This window comes from Pelobates fuscus, chromosome 7 (assembly GCF_036172605.1).
Source record: "Pelobates fuscus isolate aPelFus1 chromosome 7, aPelFus1.pri, whole genome shotgun sequence".
In the NCBI taxonomy this organism is placed as follows: Eukaryota; Metazoa; Chordata; class Amphibia; order Anura; family Pelobatidae; genus Pelobates; species Pelobates fuscus.
In genome coordinates this window covers 138,695,190-138,718,522 of record NC_086323.1, presented here as the reverse complement: position 1 = coordinate 138,718,522, position 23,333 = coordinate 138,695,190, and the positions used below count along the sequence as shown (strand labels likewise).

The 23,333-nt window shown below is 37.2% G+C and overlaps 2 protein-coding genes across 2 annotated transcripts in view; one reads left to right on the top strand and one right to left on the bottom strand.

The window, feature by feature from the left end:
- The window catches only part of ALDH9A1 (aldehyde dehydrogenase 9 family member A1), a 48,127-nt gene extending 39,242 nt beyond the window's left edge, over positions 1-8,885 (top strand). The window contains exons 5-12 of the mRNA XM_063426696.1: positions 943-1,077; positions 1,378-1,574; positions 1,940-2,080; positions 3,148-3,336; positions 3,648-3,735; positions 4,807-4,948; positions 7,360-7,472; positions 8,340-8,885. Of these exons, the coding sequence (XP_063282766.1) occupies positions 943-1,077; positions 1,378-1,574; positions 1,940-2,080; positions 3,148-3,336; positions 3,648-3,735; positions 4,807-4,948; positions 7,360-7,472; positions 8,340-8,434 (1,100 nt within the window). The 3' untranslated portion in view covers positions 8,435-8,885. The remainder of the gene's footprint in view (positions 1-942; positions 1,078-1,377; positions 1,575-1,939; positions 2,081-3,147; positions 3,337-3,647; positions 3,736-4,806; positions 4,949-7,359; positions 7,473-8,339) is intronic.
- Positions 8,886-9,210: 325 nt separating this feature from the next.
- On the bottom strand, positions 9,211-21,849 carry MGST3 (microsomal glutathione S-transferase 3). Its single transcript, XM_063426697.1, has 6 exons — positions 21,742-21,849; positions 15,372-15,495; positions 13,732-13,805; positions 12,836-12,893; positions 11,417-11,489; positions 9,211-9,512 (listed from the first exon to the last, which is right to left on the bottom strand). The coding sequence occupies exons 2-6, from the start codon at positions 15,486-15,488 to the stop codon at positions 9,391-9,393; spliced, it is 444 nt and encodes a 147-aa protein (XP_063282767.1). The 5' UTR covers positions 15,489-15,495; positions 21,742-21,849; the 3' UTR covers positions 9,211-9,390.
- Between the last annotated feature and the right edge of the window lie 1,484 nt (positions 21,850-23,333).

Here is a 23,333-nt window from a genome sequence, read left to right as displayed (position 1 = left end):
GTTATGAGGACAAAATGGAGGATTGAAGAAGTCAGGTTAGGGGGACAAAATGGAGGATTGTCACAGTATAAAGTTAAAATGGAGTTAGTGCAATAATTGAATACAAATACAATAAGGTTTTTTAAATAATCCCACATCACTTGTAAGACCTCTATGGATTTACAAAACAGCATTGCTGATCATAAAATATTCCCTTGCTAGAATTTAAGGAAACTCTTTAAGCACCATAAGCACTACAGCTCAGTGCAGTGGCTATGGTACTAATAATGTTGTTCTACGATATCACGTTAAACTGCTTTGTTGCACACAAAGCTTCTTGTGCATATAATGTACATATAATACTTCCACATGATCAGGTGCATAAGCGTCCAACCTTAAATGGTAATGATAGGCTGAGAGCTGGGGGGGTGTTTACCAGGACTTTCAGCCTATCATTGCATTCCAAGGTTGTTAAGGCTACAGATATATATTTTTAAAAAGGCCTTGCTGCTTAATAACAGAATATTCAAGGATATAATTGATATGTATGTGAACAGGTTGTTAATCCAAGGAGAAATTGGATTGCCAGTATGGAGTTAATAAGTATTTTTTTTTTTGCCTTCTTTTGGATCAAAAGCATAAAAGAATGGGCTTCAAGTTTGAACTTGATAGACTTTAGTCTTTCTTTCAACCTAGATTACTATGCAACTATATAACTCTATATTTTGTTCATAACAGGCTGTATCAGCAGAATAGCTTGTGAATGTCTAGATTATCTGTTATTTGGATATTTACTTTTTTACCCTTGGTATTTTATGTGTGGCTGCATGTACATTAGTACATGTTTCCTGGCATGCTTTGTAATCTGATTCCATGAAAAATTGCAAAACCTGCAACCCCAGACAAGGCATTCAGCAACAAATTCAATAAAATCAGATTGTGTTTTTCCTTTCATTTTTCTAGGGCAACATGTGCAGCTCCCAGGGGGATCGTTTGCATACACAAGGCGGGAACCTCTAGGGGTCTGCGTAGGCATCGGAGCCTGGAATTACCCCTTCCAGATCGCATGTTGGAAAGCAGGCCCTGCCCTGGCATGCGGTAAATCTACCACTTTCAGCTTGTCTTAATTATCCTGATGTGGGCCTAAATTCAACTAGGTTGAGTTTAATTTTTAGTTTCAGCTATCATATAACTGGTTAATCTTGACCCTGACATTCAACGTCTGGAGGATGTGAGTTGGATGCAATTCAAACACCTGATCTGAATGTCTGTGATATAAAACATGGCTCTTGGCGGGTATATTACGTGTTTTTCTTGTCTTACTCCAAAACTTTAATACTGTATTAACATAGAATTGACATGTGAAGTCAAGCTCTTGATTGCCATATTGTTTTCCAGGTAATGCCATGGTGTACAAACCATCCCCTTTTACTCCCATCAGCGTGGTTATGCTGGCTGAGATCCTTGCAGAAGCTGGTGCTCCAACTGGTCTCTTTAATGTAGTTCAAGGTGGAGCATCCACAGGGGAGTTCCTCTGCAAACACCCAGATGTGGCCAAGGTGTCTTTCACTGGCAGTGTCCCAACAGGCTCTAAGGTGACCGCATTCTTCACAGCTCATAATCCGAAATTCCCTTCATCATAATGGAACAATGTTGCTCTTATTAAAGAAGTCAAATTAATTATTTAACCTAAATTTGTCAGTGTGGTCAGAGGGTTTTTAATACCAAGCACTTGCTCTTTACAGCCTTGGCGCTAGTCATTATGCTCACCCTCTTACACTATGTTTCTTTTCTAACTTCTTCCTATAAATTACAACAGGTTAAGCGGTCTCTTAGACTAGCCTACAACCTACCCTTAGCTTTGAATATGCTTGCATCCGTCAGAGCTAGATACAACTATCAATATGCTCATTATGCTCTGAAACCAGCTACAAATAGAATTATTTCTGATTATCCACAGATCATGGAAATGGCTTCTCAAGGTATCAAACCTGTTACCCTGGAGCTTGGTGGAAAGTCTCCGCTCATTATCTTCCCAGACAGTGACCTGGAAAATGCTGTGAATGGAGCTATGATGGCAAACTTCCTCACACAGGGGCAGGTAAATAATGCCATGGAATGTTACAAGGATATCTCTGCACCAGAAAAACTTTGGGTCACAAGATTAGGTCTTGGGCCTTGATAAGTAGAGATGTTATTTCAGTCAGGGCTGAAATGTGAAAAAGTGCTCTTTTTGGTTTCATGATACATTGTAGATAATGAACTTGGTCATAGAGTGAGTCATTAAATTCAAGAGGGGCATGCACAACTTAGAGGTAATGTCTTAATTTGTATAATGGCAGATTTTACTACAATAATACATCAATGCCCATTATGTCTGAACTCTGAAGATCACCCGTAAGCTTATACTGAGCAATATTTTCGGCCATGAATATATTAGTAGCTTTTTAAAGGTACCAAGGTAATGTACTGAGAACATATTTGGGGAACCAAAACATTGATCCAATACAGACAGAAAGCTCCATGTTGAATACATTCAAACTAATTGCATCTGTGCGCTACTTTCCAAGATTTTGATGTGACACAAACCCTGGAGGATTGGTCAATCAGTGCTGGTGGGGCAACACTTTCCAGCTTTTGTTGCAATAAAAAAAACAAAATCTGCAGTTTCCTCTAACGTTTATTAAAGGCTAGAGATAGTGCTGAGACGCTGTGCAACTAATCGTCAAGATTTTGAGTTATTAAAAAAGCCTCATTCTCTGGGTATGAACCCCTCAGAAATGCTTAGTCTGCTCTAAATGTATGAGTATGAGTGTAGAATCTATCACCTGATCACCTTTAACCTTCACCAGGGAATTATGTGTTGCTAAATATTCTTATCTTGTGTGGAATTTAAAGACATTACTTAAATTGGCACTGTAGGGCATTGCATAATCCTAACATAGTACTTCTTGCCAAAGGATAACCTCTGAACACAATGGGATTTAGAGAAAATTGCATATGTGACAACAAGATGAACCCTTTCACCATTTCAAGCTCTTCCTCAATACATTCTATGTTAGTGTCCAGAATTGGTTACTGCAGCATGGCTCTATTGTGCCAAGATTCATTTGGCAGACCAAACTAGCTTTTAAGAGATTTAGCTTTTATGTCATTATGGGCTTTCAGGTGTGCTGCAATGGAACTCGTGTCTTTGTTCACCGAGACATCCTGGAGAAATTCACTGAATCTGTGGTGAAGAAGGTGAAAACAATTAAAATTGGAGACCCTCTCTTGGAAAACACAAGGATGGGGCCTCTAATTAACCGTCCCCATATGGAAAAAGTTCTTGGATTTCTTACAACTGCTCGGGAGCAGGTAAAACAAATTGGACATCTGTTTACTTCTAATACCTGGGGGGGGGGGGGCTGCTATTAGGATACGTAAAGCTACGTAAAAGATCCAAACAGTGCTTAATACCCATATGGTAACTCCCATTCTTGAACTTCCTGCTTGCTGTAGCTGTCACCTCCCATAATGCCATATGATTCCTGCTATACTTTCCCCAAGATTCCATTTACAGTTTTACTACCGTAACTTGCTGAGTGAGCTGACCTTATAAGAGTAAAATGTAAAACAATGTAAAATGTTCTTTTATATTTTATTTTTTTTCTTTTCTGATAATTTAGGGTGCCAAGATACTGATTGGTGGAGAACCTTACACCCCTAAGGATCCTAAACTGAAGGGAGGTTATTACATATCCCCCTGTGTATTAGGTATAATTTCCCCATTTCATGTGCTTTTGTATGTGAAAATGCAAAACTATTACATTGTTACAAGCTAACTAAAAAAAAAAAGATCAAGATTGGATTGTTTTGTGAAAAAAAAATGAGATGGTCCTGCAAGCACTTCAAAGTTATACACTCTTCTAAACAGAAAAAGATAGAGATAATGAAGAAAATTGAGTTTTCTACCCGAGTTAACCACAAAAATGTGAATTGTTAGGAATTCCAAGTGAATTTTAAATGTTAGCCCAAATTTAAGGGATACTCCAGGCACCCAGACCACTTCTGCCCATTGGAGTGGTCTGGGTGCCAACTCCCACTACCCTTAACCCTGCAAGTGTAATTACTGACGTTTTTATAAACTGCAATAATTACCTTGCAGGGTTAAATCCTCCTCTAGTGGCTGTCTCTCATCATATGCACATGTCTACTGTGTATTAAACCTCATGAGTACCCAAGTACTTTTCAAACATTGCATTAAAAAAAAAATGCAGTACAGGGTAATTTAAATACAGTCGTAGCGCTTAGAGCTTGCTAGCATATTTATGGGGTGAAATATGACTCCCATATTACTGTAAAGGATATGACAGGTAGGGGCATATCTACTAAACATTGCTGCCCAGTTGCTAGAATGGTCCCATCTCATATTATGCACATGTCTACTGTGTATTAAACCTCATGAGTACCAAAGTACTTAACAAAAAAAAAAATAACCGTATAGGGTAATTTAAATACAACCTCAATACCAAGTCTTCCTAATTTCATGACCTGCTAAATTTTAATAATTCTGTTTTTTCCCATACTTCTCAATTTATCTTCAAGTCCATTCCAATTTCCAAACACTCCTTTCAAGTCTAGCTCGTCCACCTTAAAATGACATAGGTTGGATATTGGAGCTTTAAATGAACCAGTCATGTCATGCATAGTGTTTTTGTATTTTCTGTATCCATGTATAGCATTATGAAATGTCAGTACATTATTGGGAAAGAAGTATGAACATATAAGTGAACATAATAAATTTGCACTATGTGATAGGTTTGTTTTTTCACGTTTTTTTAACAGGCAACTGCAGGGATGACATGACGTGTGTTAAAGAGGAGATTTTTGGGCCAGTTATGTCTATCCTTTCATTTGAAACAGAGGAAGAGGCTTTGGAAAGGGCCAACAATACCACCTATGGATTGGCTGGAGGAGTATTCACCAGGTTTGAGCAATGCTTACATACTGTTTAAGGGACACTAGAGGCACTAAAACAACTTTAGCTTTATGAAGCAGTTTTGGTGTATAGATCATGCCTTTGCAGTCTCACTGCTCAATTATCTGCCATTTAGGAGTTAAATCATTTTGTTTAAGCAGCCCTAGTCACAACACCCTGCATGTGACTAGCACAGCCCTCCTAAACAGTGACCTATTGCTGCACTTTTATATTTTATCTTTATGGTGTTGTATCACCTTTTAAAGAGAATAAAATTACGAATATTTTCTACTACTACTCACCTGGAGTCCTGTGTCCCATTGGCTGCTCGACATTATCAAAGGATACCAGTATCCCCCCATATTTCTTGGGGAGGCACCTTGAATGCTCTTTTATCTCCACTATCTCGTGAGTGCATCCATTTAAGCGCACATTTTCACTGTATATACTGTATCACACTATTGTTTTTTCTTTGTATGTTCCCCCCATAGACTGTACAGCCGTATCCCATTAAAGTTCCTATAATGCTTTAACCTACTTCATTGCACAGTTTGTTTCATCTAGAATTTCTTATCTCATGCACTCTTAATGGTCTGCTAGATCTTGTCTGAGCCTTCTGTGTGTGATTAAAGTTAAATTTTCAGAGCAGGGTTTTTTTTTTAATCTTCTAAAGTAAGTTAACATCTGATTGAACAATTTTTTCCCATTCTGGCTGTCAGTCCCAGCCAGGGAAAGAGTGACTTGGGCTGCATGGACAGAAACAAAAGTGATTTAACTCGTAAAAGGGCAGAGAATTTAGCAGCAACACTTCAGAAGTGTGATCTATACACTAAATCTGCTTAATGAAGCTAAACTTGTTTTAGTGACTATAGTGCCCTTTTAAGTCTACTCTGACATATTCTTATGTTAAAACTGCTACACTTGAGAAATTAACTAAGTATGGTTTGGCAGGGGTAGCATCAGCATTCTAGCAAGCAGCCCCCTTACCTGCTTCTTTCTTGGCTGCATATAATGTAGTCTCATAATTATAGACAGGTGTCATATTACACCTGATGCAAATCCAAGCTTCCTGATGTAAATCCAAGTAGGAAGTACAATAGTAGTGTTTGTAATCATGCATAGCACCAAAAGCTAGTAAACCAATTCTTGTTTGCTTCACAGATCTTGAATAAAATAATAGACAAAGGCCAATTCTTGGTAGAAAATATTTGACAAAAAAATAAATATCTAACTGTTCTTATAGGAAGCTTTGGCTGTACCCTCGTTATTTGCTATTCTTATCATAACTCACATTATTATTACACGTACAATAATAACACTCACTTTATTGATCATATCACTTAAAACAAATAATGCAAAAAAATAAATATTTATATTTATAGAGAGAGATACTAAATACATTGTTAAACACATTTCTGCACACACCAGCCATAAGACTTGCTTTTTTCCCCCACAGAAATCTCAAATTTGCAGTGCTGTTACTACTGCAAAGGATTCTGGGTGGACATATGCAAATTAGTTCAATAATCACCTTTTGGCCTAATTTATTTCGCTTTATACATGGATTCCTTGGAGTCTATGTCAGCTGTACACAACAGCTTTTAAAACGCAATGCAGGAAGAGGTGCAAAGCCAGTGAACCACTCATGGACAGCTGATATGTTGGTTACTGGTTTGCTATTAACCCCTTAAGGACACATGACATGTGTGACACGTCATGATTCCCTTTTATTCCAGAAGTGTGGTCCTTAAGGGGTTAAGGCTTGGAGTTACCTGTGGAGCACAAACCAATAGTTATGATGGAGGGAAACGGTGATTGAAAACTCGTTCCACCTGAAGTCAGTGGATAGTCACTACATTGTTAAACACATATCTTTATACACAAAATATATATATATATAATAATGCTACTCCCACCTATCTATCCTCCCTAATACACAAGTATGTCCCGTCTAGGCCCCTATGCTCTGCCGAAGACCTGCGTCTATCCTCTGTTCGTACTCCCACTTCTGATGCTCGCCTTCAAGACTTCTCTTGGGCTGCTCCGTTCCTGTGGAACTCCCTTCCCTTTTCCGTTAGATGCTCACCTTGTCTCCACTCCTTCCAAAAAAAAAATCATTAAAAACTCACTTTTTCACAAAATCATATCAATTAAACTGTTAATGGCTCTAAAACCCCACACTAAGTCTTCACTGAATACTATTCTACCAATCTACTTTCCTTACCTTTTGTGTCACTTTACCCTACTCCCTCTAGCATGTAAGCTCATTGAGCAGGGCCCTCAACCCCTCTGTTTCTGTGCGTCAAACTTGTCTGGTTACAATTACATGTTTGTTAGTCCACCCATTGAAAAGCGCTACGGAATTTGTTGGCACCTTATAAATATAATAATATAAAGCCCGGGCATTTCTTTCCCATCAGTGACATCCAACGTGCACACAGAGTGGTTGCTGCTCTGCAGGCTGGAATGTGCTTTATAAACAACTACAATGTGAGCCCAGTGGAATTGCCATTTGGAGGATATAAGAGGTCTGGTAAGTACAATCCTCTCGGCAAGGTCTTGTGTCTGTATTTTGCAGCAGCTCTATTCTGTTCCAGCTCTCAGTAATAGCCTGGGAATCATGTGCAATGTATAGTGCAATTAGTGAAGTACAATAACAAAGTGAATTCAGTTATCAATGTAATATTTTTGGCCAGAATAGCCAAACAATCCATAATTTGGGGCCCCAGCATAATACGGGCTCCTCATCTTATGCGGTATGCAAACAATCCATACTTTGGGGCTCCTGTATGATCCAAGCTCCTCATCTTATGCGGTATGTTTTTCCTCTGTTACCACGCGTAATCAAGGTTCTCATATTAGTGTCCTCAGTGAGCATAGGTAAAATAATGACATTATGGCTCTGCTGATTTCTAAGGCATATAAAATACCACGGGCAACATGGCAGACCATGGATGCCCCCTCTTCCTCACAGGGATCTGCGAAGCCTCAGTCCTCCACCCCAAGAGATGGTTTGGGCCACATCCCGGGCCAAACACCTGAGCCTCCAGCACTTCTCTCATCACTAGTGTAATTTATTCCTGTCAAATTCTTGGCAACATAACCTCCCACATGGTGCACCGTTTTCCTTGTTATGTATAATAGGCAGTAAGCAGTGTTATATTGTTTTATGCATTGTATGAATCCAATAAAACTTAAAACCATATTAAAAACAATTAACAGTTCGAAATTACTAGCATTTGTGTACAATAAACAGTGATGTGCTCCTTTATGTCCATTCAGAGTTACAAGTATTTTCCTTTTTAAACAATACAAATGTTATCATGGAATAGGCTTTTGCTTATTGGAGGTTTGTAGTATATTGGAATGCTGTTAATTCTATTGAATTCTGTGTTTGCAGGTTTTGGCCGGGAGAATGGGCAAGTTGCCATTGAATACTACTCCCAGCTCAAGACAGTCTGTGTGGAGATGGGGAAAGTGGAGTCGGCTTTCTAGATGTGGGCATGCTCATATTCTCTGAACACGATCTTAATACTGCTATGAGATAGTATGACAAATGCACCATCCCAGTAACGTTTCATAGGTCTAAAAAAGTAGTAATCAAGTTATATTCAATAAACCCAAATTGTAGAGAATGGACTAGTGTGTTATAAATTTTATATCAAAACAGAACTGGATAATGTTTCCATTTTGGCCTAAAATGCCCGGCTCTTGTAGTCAGTTCCCTACAGTTTTTACTTTGTGAACCCCATTGATTTTACCCGCTCATGATTTATAGGATGAGGAGCAGCTCCTTGCTTTCAGAGTGACATCTGGACCATAGACTGGGTTAAAGTGTCTGACAAGATAGGCTGTTTAACACTTAGAATACTCTATTATTTTGATAAAATTTACATTTTATTTTTGGAAGTGCAATTCAAATAAACAGTATACACTTTTCAAATGGTTTCTGTGTGCACTATCCTTGTCTCTCTGTTCACATATCTGGTGTTTGAAGTTTACCCTCAGCATTTGCTACTAAACTGTAAATAAGACACTATATTCATTCCATTATTGCAGTAGAGTACTGAAACCGGGTCACACATACAGGGAGGTGTGACTAGACTTGAATAAACAAAATTATTTAATTCCTATATGACAGATGATTGATCTATACTCCAAAACAGCTTCATTAAGCTAAAAGTTGTTTTTGTGCCTATAGTTTCGCTCATTACACAAACATATGGAGTTAACTTTGTATCAGATAACATAGAACAATTTATCAAACAAAGTGATTTTCAAGATTTTTAATTAGAAAATACAAATTTGTGATGGCAAAATTGATTTAAAGACCTGTAGGCCCTGGCAAATGCACTCCTTTAAGTGAGGAGGGACATAGAACAGGGGTTTGAACAATACAGACGGGCTTCTTTTTGAAAGAATCTGGTCTTATCTTTCAAGTGATTCCACATTCAACACCAAGTCTTCGGGTGCAATGACCAACCAAGCAATTTGAAGGCTGAGCAGAAAGTAGTACCCAAGAGACCCAAAAGAGCAAATGAGCCAATTGCACCCCTCTTCCGTTTGCTGGGATCTAATAATAATTATTAAAACAAAAAATAATAATTTTCCATATGATCAATATTGAGATGTGTACATTTAGAATAGAACAAATAAATGAAACAATTCACTACTCTAACTTCTTAGGTTATACATAGTTTATTCTAGGGATCAACCGATTCTCGGTCTGGCCAATATTCTGTATTTTCGGCAATATTGGTATTGGCCAATAAACATACCGATATTGCCGATCAGGACCGCCCGGCCCATGACAAACACACACTGCATTCACTATACACACTACACAAACACACACACTGCATTCATTTTATATATATATATATATATATATATATATATATATATATATACACACACACACACACACACTGCATCCACTACACAAACAGCTCCCCTGTCTAAACACACTGCATCCACTACATGTGGCATGTATATCTTGTGCATTTACCTTTAGAAATAGTTTATTTTTTCAAAATGGTAAATGTACAGAATATCGGCAAGTTATTGGCTAGTGGCCTGAAAGTTCAGATTATCGGTATCGGCTCTTAAAATTATTTTTTTTTAATAAAATCAATATTGGTTGATTCCTTCTTTATTCAGCAAATATGTCTCACGAAACCTATGTCTTCTTTCCAAACTTGCTGATACTAAAGACACTATAGGCCCAGACAATTTCATCTTAAAAAAGTTTTCTGGATCCAATGTCTGTCCCCTTAATCATGCAATGTAAGACTGTCTCTAGTGGCTATCTTTTCTCTTCTGTGTATGGAAGCTCTTATAACTTGCTTAGCCTCTTTCTTCCTAATCTTATAGATCTGTATATTTTCCTCACTCTATAAGTTAGATGTAATGCCCAGGTTAGATTCAAGTAGGTAAGATCTTTTCTTTCTTTTCATAGTAGAAGAGAGGAGCAGAGACAAATACCTACAAAACTTGGATGGCAGCACTTTGCAAAATTCTCTCTGTGCTTCTTTAGAGAAAAAAAATACTCACCCAACCACTTTCTGTAGCTCTAATTAAGATTTCCTTCAGTTCTTTGAAATGCCAATGAGTTTTAAAGTTTATTCACCATTGCATGTGGAAATCAAAAACCTCCTGAACCTTCATAATTTTTTTATTTTTTTAGGTTTTAACAGTTGTACATGCTATGGAATGTATAGTACAGAAAATATTGAAATGGAGTACATCTGACCCTATAGTGTTAGAAAAATATGCTAGGCCCACATAACTAGAAAACTGATGAGGTCATCAGTGATAATGTCAGCCATTTACAATGTTTTCCCATAGGGATGATCTCAGCCAAGGAGATGGAGCTAAATGCAATCCTGGCCAAACAGCATCTCCTCATGGAGATGTATTAATTGAAACCATCTCTGTGAAGAAAATTCAGTGTCTCCATGCAGACACTGAACATCAGTGCTGCAAACTGTGCAGCACTGACACAGGAAGCACCTCTAGTGGCTGTCTGAGGAGTGTTCTCTGAACAGACTGTTTACTGCAAAAAGCCTGTAGGGATTGACTATACTAACCACAACTACATTAAGCTTTAGTTGTTCTGGTGACTATAGTGTCCCTTTAATGTAAAAAGTTTTTTTTCCCTTGTAGGGGCATCTCAAGAACAGAAGCTTTAAAATTAAGAACCTGATCACCATATTTATGCAAAATGCTTAAAATGTATGAAGGTTGCTCTGCTTAAAGTGCTGCTTAGCATTACAATGAATTCACATGCTTCTGATGTGATATGAATTAATTATTGATTGTACCTCTTGGTAGTTGATTTCACAAGAAGAGCTGATGGATTCTACATACCGTAGTTCAGCACTGTCAGTCACTGCCTGAACGGGATTATTAAATTAAGAGTTTCTCTTGTAAACAACTGTTTTTGAAATCTGTGATTGACAATAAAACAATACTCACCTCCTGTATAGTATCCATAAGCATACAATTCTCTACCAACAATCCAAGCAACTCCTAGTGTGCTTGCTAGACGCTATAAAACAAAACAAGGTATAGACAGTGAGTGAGGACAGAAACAAAGCTTAGTTAAAAAGGAATAGTCAATTCAATGTTTTCAAAGCTACACTTGCGGTCATTACAGACTAGTCCCTACAGAATAAGCCCTGATTTTTTTTTCTTTAAAAAGGGGTATCATTTATATCTCAATCATGGATGGAGGACTGAATTGTCAATCACAGCAATATGCATGTTTTGTAAAAGGTATATTTTATGGAAGTACACACGGAAGTAAAAACCACGAGCATTCCCCAGTTAGTTAATATTCATTGATTACCTGAACAAAGAGAATATCATTGGAGAAGTGCCCTGTGATGTGTGTGTATACATTTTATAATTAAAAATATACTAAGTAAAAATTGTGTATGTCAAAGGACAAATACGTAGAAGCACAGAATGCCCTTTTGAGAGGGTCAGAGGTGCTAAACAATTAAATATTAGATAGCAAATAAACAAGTTTAAATTACTAAAAGATCACATTGTTCAGAAATGTATTCCAAACATATTCACCCCAAAATATTTTAAAAGTCTGCATTTAATAGATTTAAGATATTACTAAAAAGGCGTAGAATGAAAAGCAACTTCTCAAAAAAAGTGTTATAAATTTAATTTTAAAGCAGCTAGTGCTGTATAAAATTAAAGGTAATTTTGTTACGGTACAAAAATAATTTAAATCACACACACACACAGACACCAGAATCTGAACCGAACTCTCTGACAAATATGGTCCATATGATTGAGGCACACACAGACCACACACTAAGACGCTAGCCTTCTCAGCAGGCCAACAACATTAAATACCAGACCATATGACCATTTGTTTACAAGCAACCGGAAATATTGCTGGAGCACACAACTGTGCAACGGTCTAAAATGCATAACGAAGATACACTCTTCAGTTAATAGTTTTTAACTCGCTCCCTTTATTATACTAGCTCATTACAGCATGTTCTTGTTTTTGATGTCCAACACCGCAAAGCTTATGTAAACTTAATATTTGTGAATACATGCCTACAATGACTCGTACGCCTCTGCGTAGGCGATTACATGATATTCAGACAAATCCGCAATATGTTTGCCCCATGTTAACTGAAACTTTAATACGCACGCCTCTGCGTAGGCGACTACCCGCTTTAACCGTATTCTACTTGAAACCCGCATTTATATTGTGATAACAATAAAAATATTTAAAACAAAAATAATTTAAATAACTCATTACATTGTGCACGTGCTTCTGGGAAGTGCTTATGTGCCTCATCTTTTAGTGTTAACAATGAAATTCTAGCCTTATTTGTCAATAATATTTGTTGCATACTTTCTTACCGGATGTGTAAGTCCTCCAGCAACCAGGAAGAACAGGAATGCCGGATAGACTTCCAGGCTGAAAGACACGACACAATCATGAGCTCTTGGTAGGTCTGTTCACAGAATGTGTTTAACGCTACAGTGATGGAGTGTACTGAAGACCACTGTAACACAATAGGTAACAAACTTTTCTGGCTTTCACTAAGTGGTGATGAAACACCAAATACTTTCTAAGACCAATGTAGCCAGGTTGATATACGTGTAAAAACAGCAAAACATTTATAGATTATATTGATTAGGTTAAATCAGAAAAATAAAATATATTTATTACAAATAATAATAATATATACATACATATTTTAAATACAACCCACAGCATCTAAATTCTGCACAATTATATCATCTGTCCTTAGGTCACCTCCCTCCCGCTGTCCCGCCAGAATTTATCAGCTTCACCACAGGGCTGGAATAAATAAATCATACAGAAACCAAGCCAAGAACACTGACCTTAGTCAGGTAAACATCAGAAGGTCCACTTCAAAGAGGAACAGTCACCTTTCTATTAAGATAGTTCCTATTTTATTCAGGAGTAGATAATACATATATCTCTGCAGTAACGCTTGGCTCATTCCAGAGATGCACTGCATATGTGTACGTGTAAAAGAATGCATTTTCCTGTGAATCCCTGTGTGTGCATACAGAATCCCAGCACATCTGGACTTTATATTCTATGCCAGCTCGGCTTTAATTATAGACAAATTAAAAATGTATCATGAAATTGTATGTCAGATACTTGGAGTGGCAAGCTTAGCCATCACCTGTATAAAACTGTTAATCTTCATAGAGAAAAACATAAAAGTTAGGAGTAAGCAAAACTATATTATTTAAAAAAAAAAAAAATTTAAATGAGTTACGTGTTTTGGTGTGCCCGCTGGATGCAGTTGAATATTTTTCCATTTTCTGGGTCATTGCTGTACATAGTGGGGTACTGAGTAAACAAAAAAAAATAAATGAACAAACATGGTTAGCTCTGCAGGACTGAAATTCACAAACACTATAAGAGTTGTTCACTAAATTCCGAATTAAATCCAAATGGCAAACCAGAGGCAAAAATAGTCATGTTTTGACTATGCCGGAGCAGGAGAATTATTTTCTTTTTAAAGATCAGCTATTTTTGCAGGTTTTATTTTTTTTTGTTTAAATTTAATTAAAATAAATTCATATTCACTAGAGTGACACTTATCAAAAAAAATAAAAAATATATTAAAAATTATTTTCCAAATTTAAGCCAACATAACCAGTCTGGCAAATGTCTATGTGTATAAACTGAAAAATGAAACATGCTATATTTGACCCTGTAACTTTCCAAAACACTATACAACCTGTACATAGGGGGTACTGTTTTACCTGTGAGACATCGCTGAATACAAATATGTGTACATTACTGCAGTAACAGCAAACAGTATTATGACATTCACAGTTAAAATGCCATGCAGAACTAAAAAACGTTCTTACATTTTATTTATATTTTATTCATATTAAATTATGCTTAATATACTAATATTTGATGTGACATGAAAGCCATGTTTCTCCTGCACAAGTTTAAATATGATAAGTGTGGGTGCACAGAATATGAAAGAGGTGAATTACGACCTGAACAGGTTTTGTTTATGTTTTGTTTTGATCATAACTTGTACAATTGGCTCAGTCCGTAAAAGGGTTAAATAGTATCTCCAAATTCAACTGAAAATGCAACTTATAAATGACTCCAGTTTAAAAACTATTCAACCCCTTCATAGCAACCATCTTCATTAATTAGTAGAGCACTATTTCGCTGCTATGACCTACTGCAAACAAGATGCCAGACAACAGCACCTGGCAGCGTTCCTGAGGAATCTTCCGCAATAAGCCTTCAGTTCAGCAATATTCTTGGGTTTGCATGCTGCAATCGCCTTCTTTAAATCCCACCAGAGATTTTCTATGGGGTTCAAGTCAGGTGACTGATTGCCACTGTAGAATTTTCCAGGGCTTCTTCCTCAACCAAGCCTAGGTGGAATTTGAGGTACGCCTAGGATCATTGTATTGTTGGAAGGTCCATTGACACCCAAGCTTCAGCTTCCACAGATGGGATTTCCTAATACTTCAATGAATCCATCTTGCCATCCACACCCTGCAGGTTTCCAGTGCCAGCAGATGAAAAACAGCCCCAGATAATCACCGAGCCACCACCGTGTTTAACTGTAGGCAGAGTATACTTTTCAGCGTATGCTACATTCTTCTTCCTCCAGACATAGCGCTGATCGTATGTCAGGGTCATTTTAAATCGGGATTGAATAATTTTGATTACAACTGTACCTCACTCCCACAAACTAGAACAAAGTATATTTTACAGAAATTTTATATTTGTGATCCATTTTAATTTATTCACTTACTCCAAGTAAGTTATAATACACTATATTACTTCTCAGAAATTATATTATGATACCTCTAAACTGGAGGCTAAAAAAAAATAAAAAAAATTAAACACACAAAAAAACAATAATTTACAACTCACCTCTACTTTATAGAGCTTACGGGCCCTGTTCACATTTATGCTCAGGTCGGCAACCATGATGAAACTGGCAGCGCCTGTCAGGATCACGTACCCATGCTCCTTTGATAATACCACCATCTTGAATCTAACAAGTGTAAACAGATAGCTTAAGAATTAAAGTTTTTTTTTGTTTTTTTACCAAACTGGTGGAAAAGAAATACAAAAAAAATAAATAGTTAATCAAATAGCAAATTTCAGGCCATATGACTACATTGTAGAAGAAAAAAAAAATGCAAATTTAATACAAAAACATACAATTCAGCAGATTTTCATCTTGAGTATTTTGGTTGAGATTTATCAATTTTTTTGAAAAGCGGTGTAAACATGTAAAATGGGTAGAGTCGCCAATAGAATGTGTGGGTTTCACAGAAACAACAGAACACTTTGATAAATGTCCGTCAAAGTCGGGTTTTTGATGAAATATGGATGTTAAACAGGACAACATTATATTCATTATTAAAACGTTATCAGAATAGACTAATGTAATGGAGGCTTTGACTATTCAGGTATTGGGGAGATGAGACTTTATATAAAAAGTGACCGTCAATAACTGGCAAAACAAGCCTTGACCTTCCACAATTGTAACTACTGACCTTTTCGTCTGTAAAAACATGAGATTAATAAAAAAAAAAACTGCAAATCAAATAGTTTTTAAAACATCAGCAGCCTGATTAAAAAAAATAAAATGAAAAAATTTCACCCCTTCAGAAATGACACAAATAGAAAATGGAATAAAATTTTGGTGTAAAACCAGTTGCATCACTTTTTATACATAACCTCCAATCTTGGTGCTATCTCACTGGCTTTAGTGCAAGTGAGCCAAAAATTAACCCAAACCTTATTTCTTTTGTGCTGGTAGAGAGTTAAAACACCCACAAGCACAGAAACCAGGCTAGCAGCCCCAATAACATTTCTATTTGTGTATTCTTGTCACCCTGATGTCTATATTTGATAACGATTTACTATTTGTGAGAAAACCAGCTTTCTTATAATCTTCGTAAACCATAGTTCAATAAAAATGTACATTTGAGGTCATAATCCAAGACAACAGTGATTGGGTGATTCTAACTAATTACCATACACAAAAAGCAATCATGGTTTACCAGCGGTGTGACATGCCCAGTTACTCACTAAAATGTGAACTGTTAGGATTTCAAACTAAATTTCAAGTTATAGTCCACAATAACCAGGTTGATTTTTTTCCCCCCGGTTTACCTATTTTGACTTTATATTTTACATTTACTTTGATTTGCCATAAATTCACACTTTAAAAGGGAACCTGTAGTCCCAAAAACATTTTCTCTCTCCGGACTATATGTTCCCTTCTGTCCCCTCCATTAATATTTAAAAATAAATAATTAATTAAGTGAAAGAATGATTACTTACCTCATTTCCAGCACAGAGATTCCTATGCTGTAACCACCTATACAGCCTTCAAAGATATCGGCAATGAATTACAGATAAGTATGTTGAGCATAATGCTGCACTCCTCTAATCGGATGCTACTATAAGCAGCATTTGATTGCAGGACTGTGTTCGACTCCGTTGTAGAGGAGGAGGCCCCAACGGTGACTTTCGGGAAAAGATGTAGATATCCCTTCCACTGCTGTTTGTACAAAACGGCAATGTTTTACATTGCATGGTTGAAATGACAGCATCACCACACCCAGACCACTTAATTGAGACTTTGGTGGTTCTTTATTGAATTAACCTGTTTCTGAGTGCACATTTCTGTCTTTTTATGAACAATCTCAATATGTTTGGCTAAAAATCCAATACTAGAGGCGACTCCTCCTTAAAGGACCACTATAGTGCCAGGAAAACATACTCGTTTTCCTGGCACTATAGTGCCCTGAGGGTGCCCCCACCCTCAGGGACCCCCTCCCGCCGGGCTCTGTGATGAGGAAAGGGTTACAACTTGCCTTTATTCCAGCGCCGGGCGGGGAGCTCTCCTCCTCCTCTCCGCCTCCGATCCCCCCTTTCGGCTGAATGCGCATGCGCGGCAAGAGCTGCGCGCGCATTCAGCCGGTCTCATAGGAACGCTTGCGTGCTCTCACTGTGATTTTCACAGTGAGAATCACGCAGGCGCCTCTAGCGGCTGTCAGTGAGGCAGCCACTAGAGGATTTGGAGGCTGGATTAACCCTATTATAAACATAGCAGTTTCTCTGAAACTGCTATGTTTATAAAAAAAAAGGGTTAATCCTAGAGGGACCTGGCACCCAGACCACTTCATTAAGCTGAAGTGGTCTAGGTGCCTAAAGTGGTCCTTTAAGAACTTGCGTTTTTGAAGGTCTTCACGTTTGACATGCGACAAATCTAAATTTACTCTAACTTAACAATAATTTAATAATTTAATGTTAGATTGTTCCTTTAAGGGAAAGCAATCAATAGTGATATTGTCCTGTGTACCAGTCCCTTATTTAGAACCTCCCTGAGTCCCAGCACAACAGGTTTCAGGCTATTGCATAAGAAAACTCTTAACCCCTTAAGACCGGAGGGCGTACTATTACGTACTATTATAGGCGGCTCTAAACGCCGCCGGGCGTAATAGTACGCCCTCCGGTCTTTCCTTACTTACCCGGTCGCCGGCGGTCCCACGCCGACGATCGCGGTTGGGGGGACTCCCAGGGAACCCCCCCGCGGCAGATCTTCCTCCTCCGGTCCCCCCCCGACCATGTGAGAGTGAGGTCCTTGCGAGGACCTCACAATCAAATGGCAGGGATAGCTGGCTTCTGTATTGCCAGCAGGGGGGCTGCCTGTAATGACAGGTGAAAATAAAAAAAAAATGTTAAAAGTGTAAAAAAATAATAATATATACACACACACACATATATATATATATATATATATACACACACACACACACACACACACACACTGTATAGGTGTATTTTACTATTAATATATATATAATTATATATATTAATATCAAATTACACGTAGACTGATACTGATTATATATATATATATATATATATAATTATTGTTATATATATATTTATATGCAATATAAAAAAAAATATGTAAATACGTTAAAAAAATAAAAAAATAATAAAAAATAATTACAAAATATATAGATGTGTGTTATTTCGTTCTAACTGTATTGTGATATTAATATATATATTTATATAAAAAAACACGCAGAACGAAATAATATATATATATATCTATATACATAAATATATACGTATATATCACTATATATATATATATATATATATATATATATATATATATATATATATATACACACACACACACACACACACACACACACACACACACACACACACACACATATATATATATATATACACACACACACACACACACATATATTTATGTAATATTTTTACATAATTGGGTATCTTAATTAATTAATTACAATTAGCGGGACCTGCCTGACAACCCATGCCGAAAGTAAAGGGAATTTAATTTGCTAGCACAATATTTAACCCTATAACTTTCCAAGACACCATACAACCTGTACATGGGGGTACTGTTCGACTCGGGGGACTTCGCTGAACACAAATATTAGTGTTTCAAAACAGTAAAATGTATTACAACGATGATATCGCCAGTAAAAGTGACTTTTTTTGCATTTTTCACGCACAAACAGCACTTACACGGACGATATTATTGCTGCGATACTTTTTACTGTTTTGAAGCACAAATATTTGTGTTCAGCGAAGTCTCCCGAGTACAACAGTACCCCCCATGTACAGGTTTTATGGTGTTTTCAAAAGTTACAGCGTCAAATATAAGGCTTGTGTTTCATTTTTTTCACATTAAAATTTGCCAGATTGGGTACGTTGCCTTTGAGACCCTATGGTAGCCCAAGAATGAAAATTACCCCTATGATGGCATACCATTTGCAATAGTAGACAACCCAAGGTATTGCAAACGGGGTATGTCCAGTCTTTATAGTAGCCACTTAGTCAGAACACTTAGTCAGTAACACTAGCCAAAATTGGCGTTTTTTGCATTTTTCACACACAAACAAATACTAACGCTAACTTTGGCCAGTGTTTGTGACCAAATGGCTACTAAAAAAGACTGGACATACCCCATTTGCAATACCTTGGGTTGTATACTATTGCAAATGGTATGCCATTATGGGTGTAAATTTATTTCCTGGGCTACTATAAAGTCCCAAAGGCAACGTAACCAATCTGGCGAATTTCAATTTCAAATGTAACGTGCTATATTTGACCCCGTAACTTCCCAAAACTCCATAAAACCTGTACATAGGGGGTACTGTTTTACACATGAGACTTTGCTGAATACAAATATGTGTATTTTATTGCAGTAAAAGCAAACAGTATTATGACATTGACAGTTAAAATGTCATGTAGAACTAAAAAAAAAAAAAAATTCTTATTTTCTCCCATTTTTTTCATATTAAATTATGTTTCATAGCTAAATATTTGATATTAAATGAAAGCCCTGTTTCCCCTGAATAAAATGATATATAATAAGGGGGGGTGCATTTAATATGAAAGAGGTGAATTACGGTTGGACAGACATATAGCGCAAATGCCAGGTTTTGTTAACATTTTGTTTCGTTCACAACATGTACATTTGGCTCCGTCCTTAAGGGGTTAAATCACTTATAAATGTTTTTTAAAAAGGTGTTGAGTCACTGACAGTCCCAACAATGACAACCTGTGGAAAAGGTGCAGATAGGGCTTGGAACCAGTTGTAAGGGAGTGCCCAACCAACTACATTTCAGCTTATTGATACCATGCCAAAAACGTATCAAGAAAAAAAAAAAAAAAAACAGGTAGAGCCAGATTAAAGTTGCCCAAGAAGCCAGGACGCTAAATTGGGGCCCCTTCCTACATCCCAAATAAGGGCCGGATTCAGTGCTCCATCTTGGGAGAGGTACACTGCCTATTGTCATTCTGCTCTTCCCTCCTTCCACACTTCACAATCCACATACCCCTGGGCTTCCCTTGTCAATTATTTTATCTATTGATTCCATGTCCTCAGAATTCCTATATAGAAAAGAACGTTTCATACCTCCCCAAATTTCAAATGGACAAAGAGAGACACTTTAATGTTAGGGGTGTGGCCAGGGGCAGACTGTGCTGAGAAATTTTAGGCGATTTACTAAAGTACAATTTATGCAACTAAAATATAATTTGGAACAAAAACAATATATCATATTTACACAGACTGATTTCTAAACATTTATTGTACTGTGAGAATTATTGCTGTGAAGCTCTGTTATTATACACACCAACAGTAGGGACCGGCAAGGTAAGAGGGTCAGAGGGATTTGGGCCCATACTAGGGACTGTCCCTCCTAAATAGGGACACTTGGGAGGCATGCTATTTTGGATTACCTGAACTTTAATCTGGCAACCATAGCCCCATATCATATGCAAACTCATGCAATTTTAGTAACTTTTCCACATTACCACCAGCCATTCTAATATATTTAAGGGGAGGTAGATAGTTTATTTGATAGCAAAACACTTTGTACCATAAAATAAATCTCCTCACACAAAAAGGTGTGGTGCCTCAAAATTCTCCAAACATTCCTCATGACTCCCACCACCCATCATATGACAAGTACAACAGAAGCTAGAAAGCAACCAATTGGGAAACTCCTAAAACAGCTTAGACAGGCTTCCAAAACTGCACCCTACTACATTTCTGGCAAGGTAAACGTTAAAAAGCTACCGGCTTTATTACTCACCTATAATAAAAACAGGCGTGCTACAGTTCTTACGAGCTAATATATATATATATATATATATATATATATCAGTAGAATGTTTCACTGTATTTAGAACATCACCTACTTTGCCTTGGTAAATATGGCCATTTATCAAGTTCTCTAGTTCAAATCCATCTACACACAGAACCATATATCATGCAACCCCTAAAATGAACTAGGGATGTTTATGAAGGATGCATCAAGCAGTGAGTGCAATGCAGTTCTGCAGCGCAGAGTTTCTCTTAACATGCCCAGTTACAGGGGACATATGATTTCCCTAAACATGACCAGTTAGAGGGGACATGTGATCTCCCCAAACATGACCAGTTAGAGGGGACATGTGATCTCTCCAAGCATGACCAGTTAGAGCGGACATGTGATCTCTCCAAGCATGACCAGTTAGAGGGGACATATGATCTCTCCAAGTATGCAGGAAGGGAATGGAGCACAGTGCAGGCGTGACATTAGTCAAGGTTACGGAAAGAGAAAGTGGTGGCCATTTAAAGGACAGTACCTCGCTCTACCCCTTTACATGCTATGCATAAAATTCTCCACCTAAATGGCATAAAAACTGTTAAATGTACAAATAGAGATAAAGCACTTACTAGTGACTTGTCTGGTCTGATCCAAGCAAAGCAAAAGCACAGCTTGCTTAGTCACACCATGAAGAGGAGGCGGAGATATAAAGGAAGGCTGGAAAGGCAGCCATTCAAAACCCTCCCACGCTATTACTTTTGGTTTGTGACAGACATCATCTTCCCTTCCAGCAACCCCTATAAATCTCAGCCAGCCGCTTAACTGCTGCTGGAGGCACAAATATTAACCATCACTGATGTCGGGTTTTTTTTTTTACAGAAGAGTTGCTCTTTCCCTCTCCCAATGGTAAATATATTCTCAATGATTCGATAAAAGTGAGATTCATTTATAAGCAAATATATACACACACACATATAATATATATATATATATATATATATATATATATATATATATATATATATATACACACACACATCAGACCACAACCACTTATCTATTCACTAGAAAGAGCATTGTGGAGAATTTATACTCATTTGAAGTTGTTTAAAAATTGTTTTTTTGTTTTTAAATTAGGCTAGTTTTTAAGTAGGAGTTGAAAAACAGGAGTTTAAACCAACACATTAATTATTGTTTTACTGTTCTGTATACTAGTTTTTTATTTTTTTTAAATGGAATGGGTGTGGGAAAAGGGCGTTGGCAAGATTGCAGGTTGGACTCCATTCACATCTTCCAACATGCCATGCATGCCTGGATGCAGTGGCAGAACTAACAGAGAGGGCCATGGTGTAAAAACTTTTTGGTCCATATATAATACAGAATGCGCAATATAACAACCACAATTATCATACAAAACTTTCATAAGTAGGCAAATTACAATCAAGGGTGATATAGATTATTTTAAGCAAACAAATATGTTTGAATGACTATCTGTTCCTGTCCAAATCTGAGATGATTAAATTGCGTATACGCAGAAGTAAATTCACACTGACACACTAGTTCAGGTTAAAAGAACTTCGAGAAAATGTAATGGCATCTGGTTAAAAAGCGGGCTCGCAGACCCTTATAAAAGCAATATTACATCATCATAGAATATCAAGATAACAACAAATAAACATCATTAATTGGGTTAGGTGTTAAGTGGCTATGTCAATACCCACCCATCAATATTATTAATTGGCTTAAGTGTTAAGTGGTCGGCTACATGACCTCCCACCGAGAGTGGCGTCATCTTGGACACGGGAGTGGACACGATGGCCCAGGCGCCATCTTGCTAGCACGAGGCTTTACTCGATGGGAGGGGGGCTTTAGGCGCCATTTTGAGTAGTTAGTGATGTTAGATTCGAGGTCAGGTTCAAGGCTTTTTAGTGAATGGACATTTCATTAGTACAGTTCTCATGATCTAACTATGGCATACATTTTTATTACAGGAACTTGACAATTCCGGTGTTACTCATATCCTTCTAGAAAATACATTCTCTTTCTAATATTCTAAATGCTGTTAGGAAAATCTGTTATATAATGAAGTTAATGGAGTTAATGGGTAAATTTAATAAAGTTTTTAATAATTCTACAACAGTCCCCCCTATGAAATGTTAGGCACTAAAAAGATAAACTTTATTTGTTAATACCAGAAGACGTGTTAGCCCAAAGGCACAGA